At 37.5% G+C, this 19,982-nt stretch overlaps 1 protein-coding gene and 1 long non-coding RNA gene across 2 annotated transcripts in view; one reads left to right on the top strand and one right to left on the bottom strand.

The window, feature by feature from the left end:
* LOC138029979 (galectin-3-binding protein B-like) overlaps positions 1-18,332 on the top strand; it is a 30,712-nt gene extending 12,380 nt beyond the window's left edge. Inside the window, exons 2-6 of the mRNA XM_068877817.1 lie at positions 4,434-4,469; positions 5,127-5,453; positions 8,290-8,446; positions 9,300-9,475; positions 17,928-18,332. Of these exons, the coding sequence (XP_068733918.1) occupies positions 4,434-4,469; positions 5,127-5,453; positions 8,290-8,446; positions 9,300-9,475; positions 17,928-18,019 (788 nt within the window). The 3' untranslated portion in view covers positions 18,020-18,332. The remainder of the gene's footprint in view (positions 1-4,433; positions 4,470-5,126; positions 5,454-8,289; positions 8,447-9,299; positions 9,476-17,927) is intronic.
* On the bottom strand, positions 13,672-14,924 carry LOC138030055 (uncharacterized). Its single transcript, XR_011128026.1, has 2 exons — positions 14,835-14,924; positions 13,672-14,250 (listed from the first exon to the last, which is right to left on the bottom strand). It is a non-coding gene; the product is annotated as an uncharacterized lncRNA (long non-coding RNA).
* Positions 18,333-19,982: the final 1,650 nt, after the last annotated feature.

Genomic DNA, 19,982 nt, shown 5'->3' with positions numbered 1-19,982 from the left:
CTAGAGGGCAGGATCTTTTGTCACGGCAGTTGCAAGTGTTGATAGTTTGAGCGGGTGGATTTGATGACTTGTTAATGACGGCTTTATTTTGGTTGGAGATAATTGTTTTTACATTGCTCATGCAGCTATAACTAATTTTGAGAGTGTTCCGGTTGAAAATTCTGTGCAAAGGGTGTGATTTTGGGAAGTGCTTGCCGAATAAGGTGAGGAAACACTTTCCAACTTTTGTTTTGACGTTTTGGCTGTACGGAGGATTGAACCAGGTGATGTTTCTAGGCCTATTCTTCCGGTGTTTGGTTTCTGGAGTTGTTTTTCTGTATGTTAGATTATATATGTAGCCGCTCTTGTTGAGTGCATCTTGGTAGGTTTCTTTCGCTTTATCAAATGATTCTTTGTCGGAAGAAATTTCTGAGAGGCGCTTGTTTATGGATTCCGGTATGTTCTTTAGGATGGATGGGGGATGATTGGATTTCTTGTGAACGTAGAGTGGGATGTTTCCTTCTTTTGTGTAGGGATAGTGCTTTCCAGATTGGAGGTCAAGGGTGACGTCTAAGAAATTTACTTTAGTGATTTTTGCTTCGACTGTGATCTTTAAGTCGTTTTCACGGAAAATTTGGCAGAAGCCCTTCTTGATTCTTTCGATCTGTTGAGGGTTTGAGTTAAAAGCTGCCAAACCGTCGTCTCTATACAGGCCGATGCAGTTGCCATACTTTTTGGTTAGACAGGACAATAAATAACAACCCACTAGTTCGCATGTTTCAGCGCCATCGAAAGATCCCATTGTTACGTCGAATCGGCTGGCAGAGGATTTTTTCTCCCAGGGGCAATCATTGGAAAACAGTAGAGATTGCTTGGAGAGGAAAAGGATTTCTCTCTCGTCGGCACTGATGGGTCTGTAGTTGTTGGCGAAGTCGAGTGCTTTGGCAAGCAGTTTTTCCGTGATAGAGGGGTAGAAGTCACATACATCAAAGCATATGAATGAGAGGTTTTCTTTGTGCTGTAGGGCATTGAACCAGTTCAGTACGCTGGTCGTATTTTTCCACTGATTGATTTGTGTCTTTTGGATTATGGTGGTGTTGATCTCGTCTAAGATTCGCTTACTAATTATACCAATCTCGGATTTGGAGGGGTTGATAAGGCGGCATGTTGGATGGTCGTGAAATTCAGGTTTGTGATCTTTCAAGGTTATGAAAGCTTCTTTCTCTGCAAGTTTTTCGATACGGTTGTCTAATCCAAGTTTTTTAGCTACTGAAAGCTCTGGTAAACCCATTGAGCACTTTTAGCTGATGATCAATTTATCACGTCATTTCATTATATATATATATATATATAGATATATATATATATATATATATATATAGAGAGAGAGACGGTTATGAGTGCTTCCTGAGCCAACAAAGATGCCAACCAAAAGGATCACAAGGATTCACAGTCCTGATTCGGTAGATGATAAAAAACTGGTTAAAAATGAAGCCGAAAATGGACAACTTTTGGTTGAAAAACTATAAAAAAATTTAAAATTCTTTAAAACGTTTCGGTCTCTCGACCTTCTTCAGTTACAAAAGAGCCGGTAGAAAAATCTACAACTTAAATAGGGTTTTACAACAATGAATAAAAACCGGTTACATAAGAAATTCAAAGAAAACAATAGGAATCCCCGAAGGGGCCCCTGAACACTGAAATAACCACAATTAACACTTATAACTATCTAGAGCATACAAAAGGACTTTTAAAAAAAAAAAAATTCAATGTTAAAAAACACCTTAAGAAATATGCAACAACTTGCCCTAAGTCCGCTAAAGTCAAGTATAGTGGATACGATTTTTTGAATGGAATTCTTGTCTTTTGTTCAACCCGAAAGGTGAAAGGGAAAACAACTGCGCACTCCAGTATGCTTCTTTGGTGATGAGTAAATTTTCAGTGTTCTCGGACGTACTGTTTTGAATTTGGTCAATACATTGAAATGTAAAGTCCGATAACACATGTGGGGTTCGGTTAAAATGTGAGGCAACTTCGCAAGTTTTTTTGTTTGTTTTCATAGAAGATTTGTGATTTCTAAATCTAACTTTAAATTCGGTCGTGGTAGAACCGACATACTGGAGATTACACTTCTTGCAATGAACCAAATAAATAACATTCGCTGAATTGCACGAGAGTTTCTGCCGAACAAAATATGTTTTACCCGTTTGTGCGCTCGAGAAGGTTTGCGAGTTGACCAAGAAATTCTTACAAAGATCGCATCTGGTTTTGTTACAAGTGAAACACCCCGCTGATGGCAATGTAAGCGACTCTGGTGAGCCCTTTCTACACTTAGAAGGTGCCAGAATTTCCTTGAGGTTCTTAGACCTGCGAAAGGATGAAATTATGGAATTCGGTGGAAAAAGCTCCTTAAGTTTTGGCGATGAGAGCAAAAAATGAAAATGCTTTTTAATCAACCCATTAATAGACGGTAAATTAGGGTTATATGTAAGAACAAAAGGAAAAATCTTTTTGGAATCTCTGACTTTGGCTTGAAGTAAATCATTTCTAGGAATGCTCGCCGCTCTAGAAAATTCTCGTGAGACCAATTCTTTTGTTTCCTCAACAAAAGGCTGAAGGAGTATAAGGGCTACCTAGTTGACCAGGGATATCCAGAAGAATTGGTCTCACGAGAATTTTCTAGAGCGGCGAGCATTCCTAGAAATGATTTACTTCAAGCCAAAGTCAGAGATTCCAAAAAGATTTTTCCTTTTGTTCTTACATATAACCCTAATTTACCGTCTATTAATGGGTTGATTAAAAAGCATTTTCATTTTTTGCTCTCATCGCCAAAACTTAAGGAGCTTTTTCCACCGAATTCCATAATTTCATCCTTTCGCAGGTCTAAGAACCTCAAGGAAATTCTGGCACCTTCTAAGTGTAGAAAGGGCTCACCAGAGTCGCTTACATTGCCATCAGCGGGGTGTTTCACTTGTAACAAAACCAGATGCGATCTTTGTAAGAATTTCTTGGTCAACTCGCAAACCTTCTCGAGCGCACAAACGGGTAAAACATATTTTGTTCGGCAGAAACTCTCGTGCAATTCAGCGAATGTTATTTATTTGGTTCATTGCAAGAAGTGTAATCTCCAGTATGTCGGTTCTACCACGACCGAATTTAAAGTTAGATTTAGAAATCACAAATCTTCTATGAAAACAAACAAAAAAACTTGCGAAGTTGCCTCACATTTTAACCGAACCCCACATGTGTTATCGGACTTTACATTTCAATGTATTGACCAAATTCAAAACAGTACGTCCGAGAACACTGAAAATTTACTCATCACCAAAGAAGCATACTGGAGTGCGCAGTTGTTTTCCCTTTCACCTTTCGGGTTGAACAAAAGACAAGAATTCCATTCAAAAAATCGTATCCACTATACTTGACTTTAGCGGACTTAGGGCAAGTTGTTGCATATTTCTTAAGGTGTTTTTTAACATTGAATTTTTTTTTTTTTTTAAAAAGTCCTTTTGTATGCTCTAGATAGTTATAAGTGTTAATTGTGGTTATTTCAGTGTTCAGGGGCCCCCTTCGGGGATTCCTATTGTTTTCTTTGAATTTCTTATGTAACCGGTTTTTATTCATTGTTGTAAAACCCTATTTAAGTTGTAGATTTTTCTACCGGCTCTTTTGTAACTGAAGAAGGTCGAGAGACCGAAACGTTTTAAAGAATTTTAATTTTTTTTATAGTTTTTCAACCAAAAGTTGTCCATTTTCGGCTTCATTTTTAACCAGTTTTATATATATATATATATATATATATAGCCAGTTACGTCAGTTAAGTAGATGAGCCAACAACGTATCATCCCCATGAGGATCGCAAATGGATTCACAGTCCAAGTTGAGGAGAAATTGAGAGAAAGTTACAGGAAACTCAACACTCAACAACCTCTGGGGAAAACTGTAATTGCCCTGAGCGTGATTTGAACCCACGTCCCCCTGATCACTAGCCGGGTGTGATGACCACTACACCATCAGGACAACCATGCTGGCAACATGGCTGATTGATCACTTAATGTGTGGCATTTACGTGGGACTCTTTAAGAGCCAGTTTTTCTATGTGACAACGCTGGATCAACACGTGATTCACAGGTGGACAAGGGTTTTCCCCAGAAGTTGTCCAGTGTTGAGTTTCCTGTAACTTTCTCTCAATTTCTCCTCAACTGGGACTGTGAATCCATTTGCGATCCTCCTGGGGTGATCCTCACCTCCTGGGGTGATACGTTGTTGGCTCAAGGGATCTACTTAACTGACTCTTTACATTTAATTACCCTTGTATGCCTGTGATCAGGGGGACGTGGGTTCAAATCCCGCTCAGGGCAATTACAGTTTTCCCCAGAAGTTTTTCCAAATATAACATAATAATTATAAGTACGCAATTGTATCAAACAAAATATGTTCGCTTTGCTTTACAGGACTGGTGGTGTCAGCGGTTGCTGTCCCAGATGAAGGTAATGCCTTACTTAAACAGGACTTGGAAAACCATTTGTTAGTTATTTACAAAAAGTGCTGTTTCTATCGTCAAGTGTTCACCACCGTCGTTTGACACGTACGGACACAGAGTACATTAATTTGACTTCAAGCGTAACATCGAGAAAATGTCATTTTAAAATACAACTGATGTTTTCGATGAGCTCGTGTGGCATAAATTCTTTTTATTGTTTCACGCAATTTCAAAGTCAATCGAGATTGATCTCAGACGTTTTTATTAGAAATACGGAGAACAGAAGACAGCAGATCCAAGATAGTGGCAATGCAAAGGACTGGTGATGTAATCACGTTTCTAAGCCGAACCCAAAGGAGCCAGTTTGACACGTGCTAGTCATCGTATCCTGGGGAGAAACAAAGGGGCAGGGGAAGATAAAAGGATCCGGTGCCGGAATGCTCAGGAAAAGAAACAACAATCTCCCGCGAGATGTGGTTAAGAATAACTATTAGAAATCAGAGATATTCGACTTCAAAAGGAAAATGTACTGTAAAAATTATCACGACTGATGATACGTCGCAAAGAGCACTGTGGTGGCACCCTAAGCATTTATCCTCAATCCTCATTTATCACGAAAGGGAAGTTTGAGTAACCTGTGACATGGACCACTTTTATTTTTCAGGGGCCGTCCGTTTGGCCGATGGAGGGGCCCCTACTCAGGGTAGGGTTGAAATCTATATCAACGGTACTTGGTGGACTGTCTGCAGTGACTGGTTCTCTTATGACGAGGCTCGAGTAGTGTGTCGCATGCTTTGGCTTCCCCAAAATCCTAACGTGTACAGGAATAACCCTTTTGGAGGGGGGAATGGTTCCATACTAACCGAGCGGTATGACTGTGATGGACATGAAACCTCACTTCTCAACTGCGCTAGACGTGGAGTCAGTTACTACTGTTCATACTATTATCCAAAAAGTGTTGGGATAAGTTGCGGACCACTTATTATGTCAGGTGAGTGACTATGCAGAGTAAATAATATACCATCACCGGGTTTCATTATGTCATCACCACCAAGTTATAGTGAGCCATTAGTTCATTATTATTATTATTATTATTATTATTATTATTATTATTATTATTATTATTATTATTATTATATATATATATATTTTATACAGTATTATTATTATTATTATTATTATTATTATTACAGTATTATTATTATTATTTATTATTACTATTATGATTATTATTGATATTATCAAAATGTTAGTTTATTATCATTAAATGTTTTTCGTTAGCCTTGCTCCCCAGTATGGCCGCCACACCACTTTCATTTGAATCTCTTAGAATTTGGTTCCATATGCTATGTTGACTACTTCATCAACAGTTAGAAATATTAAAATAACAAGGAAATGTTAGGGACCAATAAAAAATGTCCGCACGAGTGTCCTGCAACAAGGAACTCTCGCTAAGGTAAGGTGGGTTTCAGTTGCAAATTTTAGCGCAGTTTCAATTATCCTAAAAGCAACATGAGTCTTTCATTTTACCAGAAGATATAAAATTAATTGCATTTTAAGCTTTTTTTAAGGTGGCTGGAACCAGTTTCACCACTTTTAGAGACCTTCTTGTTAGATGAGTTATAACTACTATACTATATCACGTAACAGCAATATTATGGTACCACGTCAAACACCAATTATTGCTTAACAAAATGCGCTCACAATTTTGACGTAATGGGTTACCATGGCAACATGAAAGGTCTCCAAAAACACCCTAAATTTCGTCTTTACTTGCTTATATCTTAAAAATGAACTCGGTGACCCCCATTTTTTATTGTAGAATAGTAATTAGCATCTTGAGATAGAACTATCACCAAAGCTTAAAAAAATTCTTGGGAGTCAATTCAGAGCTACCTTAATTTTTCGAAAAGTTAAGGTAGCTCTTAATTGGCTCCCAAGTTTTTTTTTTAACTTTGCAGATAGTCCAATGTCAAATTGTACTATTCTACAATAAAAAATGGGGGGTCACCGAGTTCATTTTTAAGATATAAGCAAGTAAAGACGAAATATAGGGTGTTTTTGGAGAGCTTTCATGTTGCCATGGTTACCTATTACGTCAAAATAGTGAGCGCACTTTGTTAAGTAACAATTGGCGTTTGATATGGTACCATAACATTTCTTTTATGTGATACAGTTTTGTAGTGACAACCCTTCTAATAAAAAGGTCCTTGAAAGTAGTGAAACTGGTTCCAGCCACCTTAAACAACACTTAGGATCATGGGATTCTCTTAAGAGTGCAGAACGTTTAGGTTATCTAGTACCTTAGAAAGCCCACTTATGCGGGGAAAGGGAAAGCACCCACTCTCATCAATATTATCGAGAAGATTCCGCATCCGTTCAGCGCCATGAAAAGACCTGTAGACCTTTTTTTCCTTTTGACTTTGTTGTAATTCGACAACCTGTCCATAGTATGTTCTCAACGAGAAACATTAACCACCGCGTTTGAATTAAAAAAAAAAACCTTGACCTTTTTCTCTGGTATACGAGAGATATATGTTGTGGTTTAATTTTGTTTTTGGTTTGAAAAGGTCAAACCAGTTTATTTTTTTAGAATACTGCCCATTTTAACATATTTGGATATATTTCTGCAATTAATTTTATGGAGTATGTATTAAGATTAATAGCCGTGAGAAATTATTAAAGATTATTATGATGGATTGTTGTCTGTGATGCTATCAAAGACAATAATGATTATTTATGCATGTGAACAATGATTTTTAGTGTTTAGGGTTAAATTTTCAACTTGGTGCGAGGTGATTAGCGTTAAGCTCTCAATTAGGTTTACGCACTTATTTGAAACAGTTAGCATTTGCAGACTGCCTACAAATAGCGTCGATAAACAGTGTTTAAGTCTATAAAGCACCCATTTCAAATAGCGCTAAGAAGCAGCATTTAAGCCTAAGCACCCATAGCTTTTACTGAAAGTTACGGTTAGTCTGCAGTCTGCAAGTGTCAGACATTGCATTCTAGGTAACGGTTTGGCACGCATTGTAGTGATAATCAGATTGGAGTAGTCAATTATTTGCAGTGTTTAGTCTAAAACAACCCTTGCCTTGGTTTTTGGGTTAAAAATATCGGCTTATGGTTGGTGAAAGTAAAGCATTCTTTTACACGTAAGGTAAGAGGATTAAGTTTGTAAAGGAGCTGCGATGCTGTGTCGGTGGGGAAGTCAAAGAAATAAAATGGTTTATCAACCGAATTGATATGGTAAATCGATCACTGTAAAGAAATTCAAAAGCTGACGTTTCGAGTGTTAGCCCTTCGTCAGAGCTAAATCCTTTTCTGTCTTTTACAAGTAGGACTACTTTTCATAATGAAAAAACAGTGATATTCTTTAATCATTCCTTTGGCAATATAACTTGTATGATATGAGATTTATAAATATTTGTCTGTCAGATTTTAAATTGAATAGAGCAGTATACAACTGGAAAGTAAAGGAAGGGTGGGTAGGATGGAGGTAATAGAGAAGATCGGGAAGGGGTAGGCGAGTAGAAGGGAGGGAAAGATGTCTAGTTCTTTTTAACCTCCTCAAAAAACCAAGCCCCTATTTTTTTTATCTACACCCCTAAAAAAAGAAAAATGCCTTCTTTAAACAGTTGCTTAAATAAAAATGAAAAATTTAAACTGGTTTGAAAAAAAATTAAACCAGAACATATACACTCGTTTTGAGGCCCTGTGCCTGGTATTAGGGAAGTATGAAATATCCACTCGCTCCAGACCAAAACCGATCAAATAAGAGATCAAATTCCAGAGAACAGTTTGTAAGAAAAGTTATCTTTATTTAGAATGTGGAGGTGTAATAGCGGAGCCGGTTGGACAACTCTCCTTCAAAAGAGGTCAAACGGTAACAGAAACTCAGTGTCAGTGGACCATGGGAGACAGCACCAAAAATGGGAAACACATTGTTCTTGTGCCTGATAAGAAGATGAACATTGGTTGCAGGTACTAAATTTAGTATAAAAAAAATTTGCGGAGCGGGAGCGTTAGGAGACGTCAAATAAACTGTAACTGTAAAAGCAGTGGACAATAGTGGTAGTATTAGTAGCAGCAGCAGCACCAGTAGTAGTAAGTAAGTAAGTAATAAATCGCTTTATTTGCATGACCGAAAGATTTTACACCATTGCAAAAGCTACTTAATTAATATTATAACAAGGGTAATGGTAGTAGTAGTAGTAGTAGTAGTAGTAGTAGTAGTAGTAGTAGTAGTAGTAGTAGTAGTAGTAGTAGTAGTAGTAGTAGTACTAGTTAAAGTAGTAGTAGTAGTTGTTGTTGTTATTGTGGCAGCAGCAGTAGTAGCAGAAGCAGTAGCCCTAGCAGTAGCAGTGGCAGCGGTAGCAGTGGCAGTGGTAGTGGTTTTAGCCTGCGAGCCGTGAGACCAGTCCATCGGAGAGCCTGCCTGCAGTCTATAGTGTTAGCAGTAGCAGTAGCAGAGTAGCAGCAGCAGTAGCAGTAGCAGTAGCAGTAGCAGTAGCAGTAGCAGTAGCACTAGCAGCAGCAGTGGTAGTAATAGTAGTAGTAGTAGCAGTAGTAGTAGTAGTAGTAGTAGTAGTAGTAGTAGTAGTAGTAGTAGTAGTAGTAGTAGTAGTAGTAGTAGTAGTAGTAGTAGTGGTAGTAGTAGTGGTAGTAGTAGTAGTAGTAGTAGTAGTAGTAGTAGTAGTAGTAGTAGTAGTTAAAAGATCTAATAAGATGAACAACCTGAGATGAAGCAAAAAACACTTTACTTGACCTGCTAAAATAACTTTTAAGTATTTGTAACTTCTGTCCTTCTTTTAATTACATACATACTTTTTTTTAGTTTTAGGCTAAGCGTTCGGGATGCCAGTGGCAATTGGCTTTTGTACTATTCTTGTGTCTCGGAATGGTTTTTCATTTATACTTTGTATCCGGGCGTTACTGTCCAGTTGAGATCAAATGGTTGGTACGATGTTTTCAGTCTTCATTATGCCGTTATAAATGGAAGTATCGAGTCAGGTAAGGAAAGTTTTAGTTGTATCGACAAATTTGGTCGATATACTTCACTTGTTTTGTCGGTTTGTTTGTAGATTGTGGTTTCATGGTTTGGGCTAACCCTCAAAACTGCAACTGGCCACGGTACCAGTTGCCTGGGTACGGCGCTTGCATCCTCGTGCCTTATCTTTTGGTTCTATAAGAATTTCTTAACCTTAAGCTTGTCTTGTCTTTATCATAGTAGCAAAACATTCTCAATTGGCAGTAAGCCTCCAAGGCCGCTGTGATTGTAAAATATTTCAGTTTAAAAATGACCTCATTGTAAACATAGATGAGACACAAAGGCCGTAATTTACACTCGGAAAAGAGGAGTCCTATTTAATCGTTTTCCTATTTAAAGGGTCACTGTCTCAGCAATTCTTGTTATAAGTCTATTCAAATTATGTAACATGAAGGGGTAGATTTGAAATTAATTCTTGGACGGAAGAGAAAGTAGTATTATTTTATGGCGACTTTTCCTAGACATAATGACCAAACTTGAAAAACGAGTTTCAATGCACTTCCTCCGCGTGATTCATGGCCATAGACGACCGCTAATAGTGTCAATGCACATAATCAGTTCCACGTAGGAAAACTGCAAACGTTTTTAAATGAAAAAAAAAACAACTTTTGGAAACATGTTTGGGGTCATATCCAAATTTCAATCACCGTACGTTATCAAACTACTTACATCCGATCTTGTTACTCTGCTATTGAAAGCCTTTATGAGCGACAATGCTCATCAGCCTTCGAGCGACGACTCCGGTAAAAGAAGCTTTCCGTACGAGGCAGGAAGTGCGGAGGGTAAAAAAGGAGACAAGGGATAAAACTAAACTCCACGCGGCTAGTTCGATATGGACCGCAACATACAATGGTGACGGATTTCGAAACAGAAGTCGAGCTCTAACTGCCGTATAGCATGCCGAGAGGATGTGAAAACAACCCGGTCACTAATTCAAATCTCCAAAATAGCTTATCGTCCTGTAGTCCATCAAGCCATGGAAAATTCGTTTCAAGAAAAACGACATCAACAGGAAGATAATAGAGACAAAATAATAATAATAATAATAATAATAATAATAATAATAATAATAATAATAATAATAATAATAATAATAAAAAGTGAAAGTGGATAAAAAATCGTTCGTTCGAAATTGGTGAGATTTTCAGAATTTATTTTTGCGTTTATTTTTTAACGTTAAGGATAGTCAGTGCAACGCATTCACTGCAACATAAATGTAGTCATTTACTGACAAGAAAAAATATGCCGTTGGAATACTTTGAACTGAGGGAAATTGTGACGAACGTCCTCCTGACGTGAAAAGAGTGCAGAAACGAGTACATAGAACTATCGTTCACTGGCGAAAAATGTCTGATTGGTCGAAGCCTTGTCATGTGACTTCAATAGCTCAAATCAAACATGGCTCCCAAACTTTCATAAAAGCTAACCTTTAACAGGCCTAATTAGGACTAAAGAAAAGTTTCTAGGCCTAAGGTTAGCTTTTTTTTAATGTTTGGGATACTTTCTGTATAGATATTGTAAATGTTAATCTAAATGCAAATGAGAAGTTGGCTTGACACGAAGTACTAGCCCTTTATCCGATCTCCGTCGATTAAAAAACAAACCTTTTTCAGGCCAGTAAAACGGACAAATGTTTTGACTGCATAGTGCGTTTTTATGCCAGCGAGATTCTCTTTTTAGTTGTGGACCACCGTACTTTTCAGCCAACAGTGCTACGAGGGAAATTTCTCAACAATTTCAAGGTCAACGCGAGTCTAGTTTGCTGTGACAATGTTTGAGTGGAAATTTGTTTGTGGAGCTTACCAGCTAATGGATTACGATTTTGATTTCAATTTCATGCGTTTATCTTTTAAACAGTGGAACAAAAAAGATACCACTAAATTTCCAAATGGTTTCTCTTCCAACTAAATATTTACACATTGTTTCCGCGGGAGCCCGCATCTAACAGAAAATGTTAAGATTTTCGCATTGTTTTTCAAAACTAAGTTGTTAAAATTGCCATTCAAGTGGTTCATTGAGGAAAATTTAGAAATGTGTTTCAGTCATTCAAAAATAAATTTTAAAGTGAATTTAGCAGTAATAATAACCAAAATCATACTTAACATGTCATAGCACCTCATATTGGGTACACTAGAAGGAAAACGTTTTAGTTGCAATTATATTTTGTTATAGTTGTTCCAAGCAAAATGCCAATTGTTTGCTTTCCTCCAAATTATAGAAATAAACATAGATTAGGTTAACTCTGAATAGCCAAAACAACAATATTCTAAGTTCTCCCAGCTTACTAGCAGGGAGAATTTTACTGTAACAAAATATTACTACATCTAATAATACGCTTTCACCACATTGTAGTGGGTTGATGTGACAACAAAAAATACTTAATCAGGAATTGATTTTATCTTCCAGCAATAAAACAGCAGGAGGTTATAAAATTAGATATCTTCAAAGTTTAGAAAACTTGTTGAAGGTGATCATTCAGTGCCACCCTCCAAAACTTTTCACAAATTTCACGCTGGCCTACTAAGTACTTCCAGTACAACAAATTATTTAACCTCTCTTTGCGGACTCTGGTTGCAACACAGCTGCTTCAATAATTTTAATCCCCTTGCATTAGATTTAACTTTAAAGAAACCATAACTTCATATTTCTGTAATAATCGTTAAAAAACATTCAGCAAAAGCATACAAAGCTACATTTGAAAGGGGCATAATCCCATGTTGCACTTTTCTGGAGAAGACTTTGCAGAAATAACTCCTGTTACCTTTCCATATGTAAAGAGGTCCCATGATTTATGAGTCAATTAGTCAATGAGTCAATGAGACTCACCGTCAATATAGCAGTAATTTATTGATCAAGCCTAAGCCCTCGTTTCAGTGATTAGGCCTAAGCACTCTCTGAAATTTTAGCTTTCATTTTATGGGTTAGGGTAACTGCACTAACCCATTGACTCATATATACTTAAGACTCATATGTAAAAAATATTTCAACATTAGATGCAATGAATTTTTAGCAATTGTTGTAAATAATAGTAATCATTCCTACCATTTCAAAGGATGAATAAACTAAAGTTGAATGCAGTAAGTGTAAGAAGTAAAAAAAGTGGTCCAATTTATTTAAGCTGTATTCAATTTCCATCCTTGCTTTAGTCCCTGGTTAGTGTTAAACACCGGTGGTGAAGTGAACAAACTACCTTAAGGGGGAGTCCCTTACAAAAATGACTGTTGTTCTTGTTGTTCCTTTTTGGAGAAAAATTTGTGGATTTGTACTCCTTATGATACTGAGACCAAACAGCTGGCAGAGTTCCTGCAGTACAGTTAAGACTATCAATCTGAAAAATGAATGGAACTGTAGAACAATTTGGTAAGCGAGCAAATAGCTTTTACTTATGAATTATAAAATGCCAGTCATTTGTCAATTTAGAACTGGTTCCTCTAAGGGTTCAGATTTCTTTAGCCTACATAGTTACACAAAACAAGATTCTGTTACCTTTAAGGGTTGCTTTTGTTTTTAAAAAAAGACCCCTCCTGAGCAAAATGCATCCTCATGCTGGGATTCTCATTGATTTAATGACTTTTATGATACTATGCAAATTTGTTCTACAATAATACTCAAACACCATAAAAATATTTTTAACCTAACCTTTTTGCAAAGTTTACTCCTTGAGCCACCAGCTTCAACTTTGATACTTTGTTCCAAAAGCCAAAGCAGTTGTATAGCAATGGTGGAGGTGATGATTAATCACTTTGTTTTGGTTCAAATGAAGAAAAAGAAAGTCAAAGTAATGATCACACTTTAATTAACACGTTCACCCCTAAACCGGCCATAGTTAGTATTTTACTCTGTCTAAAGCCAGAGTATTTTGCTCTGTCTAACACGAGGCGATTTTACTCGTCAATGGGGAACCCCATGAAGTCAACAGTCTTACAGTACTTCTCATAATAAAGAAAATAAATTCTGTGGACTTAAACATTCCCAAATAGAAATGGCGTATATTCCAAATATGGTTATGTAAACTCTTCAAGATTTAAATTACCTGTTTCAGGAACTTCGAATGAATATTTTGAATATTTTTCCTGAACTCCTGCAAACTATGTTCACTTTTTAATGGTTTGCCCTTTAAAAGTAACATTCAGAAATAATGCAAATACAACTGAGGCTGTTTTGCATTATCTACAAGACAAGACAACAATATCCTTTATTCAAACACAATCAATATTAAAGCAATAATACATACTTGTGGGGTCATGTGCTAACTATAATAAAGATACACTACAGGAAATAAAAGCTTAAAACTATGTGACAAACATAGGATATCTACACATAAGGCATAGGAAAAATAAATCAATTGCTATCCAAAGATCATATTGCAAATACACCAAATGGTAATGGCTGATTGACAAGTTCCTTGTGCAAAATGGTAGAGCATGTTTGAAGTCCAGCAGGACCGAGATGAGAAGTTATGATAAAAACTTTAAACATATTTTTTACCAAAGTTATTTTACTGCCATCAAATCCAATGAGACCTTATGCATGGGACACTGTTTCTAGCTGCAGCTCCAAATCATATAATATATTAATAAATTTTACCATCTAAGAAAAAACCAAACATGTGGGGTGTAACTAAAAAAAGTCCAAGGCAATAAAGCTTCCTTTCAGCCTTTTCAAGAACAACTATCCACTGTCAACCATACTTGACTCAAAACAGAATTTCCTTGATCCAACAACACATGACAGTCCCCTAAAACCAAAATTACATCATTAATGCTTCCGGAAAACAATAGTCCAAAAAAAAAAAAGATTTCAAAAACAGTCACGAACCTGAATCTATTGATATCTCTATACATCCGTACCTACAATTCCAAACATTATTTTAACTAACATGGATTTTGATTTTAGACTCGAATTAATTGCAAATCCGACCATCACTTGGAAACTACTTGAACGCAAGGATCGTTGAGTTGTGACTGCTCAAAAGTATAATAACTTAGACCTTCACCAGAAAAGGGTAAATGACCTTAAAAGCAGCTATTTAAAATTTTTGATACTAGCTAGGGTTACGTTCTCAATGACACAATCACATTCAAAATGAAATTCACATCTGATCGAATCATTGATCATTAATGTAGAGGTGCCGATCGTAAGGTGTAACGCAGAAAAAAATAACCTTCACGTTGGACAATATTGCCATTTACTTGCCACCTGGTACAAACCAATTCACACATGAACGGAAACCTTGGGAATCCTCCTTTATGCACATTACAGTAACTTTTTTTACCCGGTGGCAACAAACTTTCCACATTTAAAATTGCGTAAAAAACTCACCTGTTTCGAAGCTCTTATCCCACGAAATAAAATTTTCCAGGAGCAAATTTACCGAGGATGCTGGTTGGATTGGACTTTCAAACGTTTTACACAACAAGTAAGTTCTCTAAGAATTCATTCCACTTGAAACTGGCGTTAAAACTAGCCTTGATCGCTCTAAAAGAACGGAAACCAACAAGCTACCGATACTCAAACCGCAGCCGGGAGTGCTTTTTTCACGAGAGCCAATGATAGTCCCGGAAACGCGTCACGTGCCATATCGCGCGACTCATGCGCAGACATTTTTCTCCAGTGAAGAACTATCGGAAGAGCACCGCGGCAAAATGAGTGCGCATGCTCCGCTTCGAACACATTTGATTCGAGCTTTCGAGCTCTTTGTTTTTGAGTTTATTCGGCGGTGAAGCTTAAGGAAACGTTTCTTTTGGACCTTTTGATGATCAAGATCTCACGCTCAACATGGCCTCGACATAAATACTAAACAATAGTTCCGAGTTGTGGAATGATTTCCGTACAGGTCCCTACTTCATTATGCATGCAGAAGAAATTAATTATTCATTCGCGCTATTGTTTTGTAGAACAATACGTATACCCAAGAGAACCGAATATATACATGGGTAATTTGTACTTACGGGATGAATAAAAACGGATCTTATTTTTTCTCTCCCTCCCTCTCTCTCTTCTTTCCCTTCATGGCCCACACCGTTACTCGTTTTTGTCCCAGCTTTCCCCTTTCTATCCCTTCGTCTTGTTTTTATTTCCAGATCCCGCTCTGCTTTTTCTGCCATTTTATCCCACGATATGTCACTCGCAGCTTGCCTTGAACTCCGACCCACTGTAAACCTCTGGATTACTTGTCCCTGTTCTTTACCACTGAGCTAACGTGTCAAGTTGCTAATTCACACCTTGAAAATGATATTTATTTTGAATTCTGGCTGACTATTTACATAACAATGATACGTAATTATATACACGTGCCGTGCCGAGCACCTACAATCGAACTTACACTTGAAGGTTACCGTGAAGAGATACCTGTTTTACTACTCTTGAAACAACCAATCCCTTTAATAATGCTAACCGTAACCCTAATTACGACTAAAGGCACTGTTTAGGCTTAAGGTTAGTCCCTGTGATAGTTTTAGGTTTTCCAGTATTGCTGTGAACTGTGACCTGCTTTTCCTTCATGCCCCGTGCGTGCGGCACACTTATAAGTTCACTGCGTGGAAGAGTATACCACGCTTAAAGTCTGATTGGTGCATCTTTCGTGGGAAACTTTCATGCACGAGTTCATTGCAATTAAAATCGTTTCACATTTCCCTTCTTTTGGAGCAAACTTGTCTTCGTAATAATCAAGATGGCTACCGAAGTAAAAGGGTCACAGCAATGGGAGATTTGATCATTTGGAAATTGTCCCTGCTTTATAGCCTTTCCAGAATTGTGCATAGAGTGGTGCAAAGAAAACATTTTACTTTCGTCTTCCGTCTCCAAAACCTGTGCGAAAACGCAGTCAGTTGGCAAAGACAAAGTGCCGCATCGGTACATGGATCTGTTTCGCGATGCTCAAGAAAAAACTGCAATGGATAGCCTTCAATCCGCCAGAACACATATTAATTTTCTGACCGTAAACTTTCCTTGAAAAAATATTAGCCCTAGCTACCTGTGGCCGGAAAGTTTACAACTGCCTACAAGACAAGGGCTAACATCATCTCACCGCAGTCAACCATCGCCTAAACTTCGTCGACCCAGACAAACGAGCCCACAGAAGGGCATTGAAAAGACACGATGGCGAGTGAAACGAAGATTGCCTCGTACGGGAACATCCATGGATCTCTACCAAAGCTATTTACTTGGAAATATCATTGAGCATATTTCCGATCTCTACAAAGAGCGATAAATCGCAAAATCCCTCTAAATGCACCGTTCGTGATCCTAAATACAGGAAAGGAATAAAATATACACTTTGCAGTGTCTCGGCGAATTTTTAAGCAGACAGGAAGAACAATTTCACGATAAAAAGAGCAGGTAGCCATTAAATTTCTTATCAGTACTTTTATTTGGTTTGTTTGTTATGTTTGCGAATCTGAACCCTATTACAACGATTGCTTGAAACTCCACTTCTTGTGCTTATTCTAAAACTGAAAAATGGGTAAAATTGCAGGAAAAGTGCCGAAATTGCAGGAAAAACTGTTCGATTTTCCGTATTTCAGACAGAAGTTCGACCGACTTTTTTTAAGTCCATATAGACTTAGAAAAAACACCTCTAAAAAGAAAGAACAAAGCGCCACAGTCCCAAAGGACGTCTATTGTTATCGCTATTGTTTTCTTGAAACAAAGGAGTGTATGCATAATGAAGTAGGGACCTGTGCGGAAATCTTGCCCGAGTTGTTTCCAAGAAAGTCAAAAAAGGTAAACTTATTTAGGCATCAAATATTTATTTGTTTATGTCGTTTCCATGATAATTATCTTTGCCAAACCATGTTTGCTCGTGTTTCGGTCACAACAGTTGTAAATTTTAAACTCTACATTTTTCGTTTACTGTGTTTCGCTTAAGGGCAATTCCTCTAAAAACGCTGAGGGCTTCGACGCAACAGAAGTTTTAAGCTCTGACATGTGATACGAGAGTTATGAATTCTTCTGTGACCTGGTTGTCCACAGCAAGGGCAATAGTTTGTCTGGTAGATGTTGGTGATCTCTCTTTTCCAGCTCTGTGTTGCTTTGCAGGACACACTAGGCTGCGGTATGATTAAATTTAATTATTGATCTCTAGATTTCTGTTGATTTCATTGTCCCAGTCATCTGACCTGAAGAAATCTTGTGGAAAGTATTGATATCCGGCTGGCTGTCATTTTGACTGTCATTACTTTCAAGATGTGAGCAACTGTTTTTATATGCATTGTTAGTCAAAACCTCTTATTAAGGGAGTCACTTAAGTTGTTTAGCTTTTTTTAGAATGGAATCTTTACAAATAGGGCACAGTTTTTTCAAGTATCTTAAGTGACATCTGCACATGAAAATGAGCAAGTGTTAATAATATTGTTGTTTAACTTTGACCAGTTTCCTTTTGTTTCTTAAACATGTCATTTATTCTGATTCCAGTGCTCAAGTTTAAAACTCTTCCTGCTGTGTGTGCTGATCTGGTCAAACCATGCATGGCAAGCAACATTCAAGGTTGTTTTCTGAGATTGTGATGAGGAGTTCAGCGTTGAATGTTTTATTGGTTTTGAGATGAAAAAAAAGCCAGGGTTGTTTTTCATCTCTCATTTTTTTCCTGCATGAGATCCTGCATGATGACAACAGTATTACTGTAAATTAAACATCACAGCTGCTAGCATGTCAGTGATTAATACAAGATGATTTCCAAACAGCTCTTCAAAATTGTCTGGAAAAGGGACAATAATTATTTACTTGCCACACCCTTCTAATTCAATGTTTGACCAAGCAAATATAATTTAGTTTTTTTTATTCAAGTAAACTGTCTTACTTTCATTAATACAGCTGTATGTTATTTTAGTCTTTCTCTTGCTGAGCATGGGTTTTGATATTAATTTCTGAGAATTACTTGTAATAGTGTTAATAATGAATATACGGTAGTTACAAAAATAAAATTAGAGAGATATTTGAGTTACTGTATATTTTGTTTTGTGGTATCACATACTATAGTAGTTGTTGTTGTTGTTGTTGAAAATGAATTGGATAGAGTCATTGTGGGTCCAGATAGAGCCATTGTGGGTGGATCAGTTGTGCAGAATAAAATCTTAGAGTATGAAGCAGAATTCCTCTCATCTTGCTGGACGTATGATTTCATTCCTCTCTCAGTATCTTTACACACAGTGCAAAATTTAGGCTGGATTTTTGCTGGTGCGATGCATGCAAAAGTGACATGAGTATGAGTATGCAGGTGAATGTTTTGTATGTTTCATGATCATGATTCTCTTGTCTCCCCACCCTCATCCCAGCAAGGCTCTACAAGGTGATCGACAAAGCTGGAAAAAAATTACAGTTACCAGCCAGGTAAAAAAGTAGCTAAAAGTGGTGTCATAGCTGCAGGAAAAATGCTGAAAAAATATTTTCAAAGATGGACCATTACCAAACGCTAAGTAAAAGGGAAACATCAAGTAGCATTGGAGTCAAATTTATACTTAGTTTCAAAACGTTTTGCGATCCTCTCTTAAAATTAAGACTTCTTTTCTTTATTTTATTGCCTCGCTCTTGGAAAAGTAACTAGTGTTGTAAAATATGAGAATTGAGGGCAGGGAAGTGACTTATCCAAGTTGCCGAATGAGTGGGATGCGGGCATGAAAGAACTTATTTCTCGCTTTCAAATGATTTCAATGAAACAAGCAGACAATTTCCTCGTTCAACAGAAGCAACAGAAGCCATCTTCGCAGTAGAAATTATCATTGTGCCCTTGCAAAGATGTTTACCCCGCGTTTTCCTTCTCAGTGCACAGTTTTCTCCCCAGAAGTTTATCAACGCAGAGACCATCGCGGCTAATAAAATTACGAACTTCGTCCTTTTGCTCTAGCGCTCGAATGCAAGGTAAAATTTCTCCTGGTTTGAACTATAGTTTTTTGGTTTGAAAAGACACACGGAAGATTAGTCTTTCAGGAAGCTCTCTTCAAAATTTAAACCTTATCAACGTAGTGTTGTCCTTATCATCGCGAAATGAAAACAAACACAGAGAATTTAAATTGCCGCCATTTTGCCGCGCTGTTGTTCCTATTGCAAATCTAATTGGTACCAGTCCCTCGCGCGTGGAAACAATTTGCGCGTGGGTCAAGCCTGCGCACTCATTTTGCCGCGGTGTCCCTATCTTCACTGGCGAAAAATGTCTGCGCATGAGTCGCGCGATATGGCACGTGACGCGTTTCCGGGACTATCATTTGCTCTCGTGAAAAAAGCGCTCCCGAGAAGAACAGAAAAATGGCTGCCGGTTGAGAATCGGTAGCTTGTTGGTTTCCGTCCCTTTTAGAGCGATCAAGGCTAGTTTTAACGCCAGTTTCAAGTGGAATGTATTCTTAGAGAACGTCTATGTTGTGTAAATCGTTTGAAAGTCCAATCCAACCAGCATCCTGGGAAAATTTGCTCCTGGAAAATTTTATTTCGTGGGAAAGAGCTGCGAAACAGGTGAGTTTTTTGCGCAATTTTTAA

This window comes from Montipora capricornis, chromosome 13 (assembly GCF_036669925.1).
Source record: "Montipora capricornis isolate CH-2021 chromosome 13, ASM3666992v2, whole genome shotgun sequence".
NCBI classification, from domain to species: domain Eukaryota; kingdom Metazoa; phylum Cnidaria; class Anthozoa; order Scleractinia; family Acroporidae; genus Montipora; species Montipora capricornis.
Note: the sequence above shows the minus strand (reverse complement) of the source record. Positions and strands in the feature narration are given on the sequence as shown.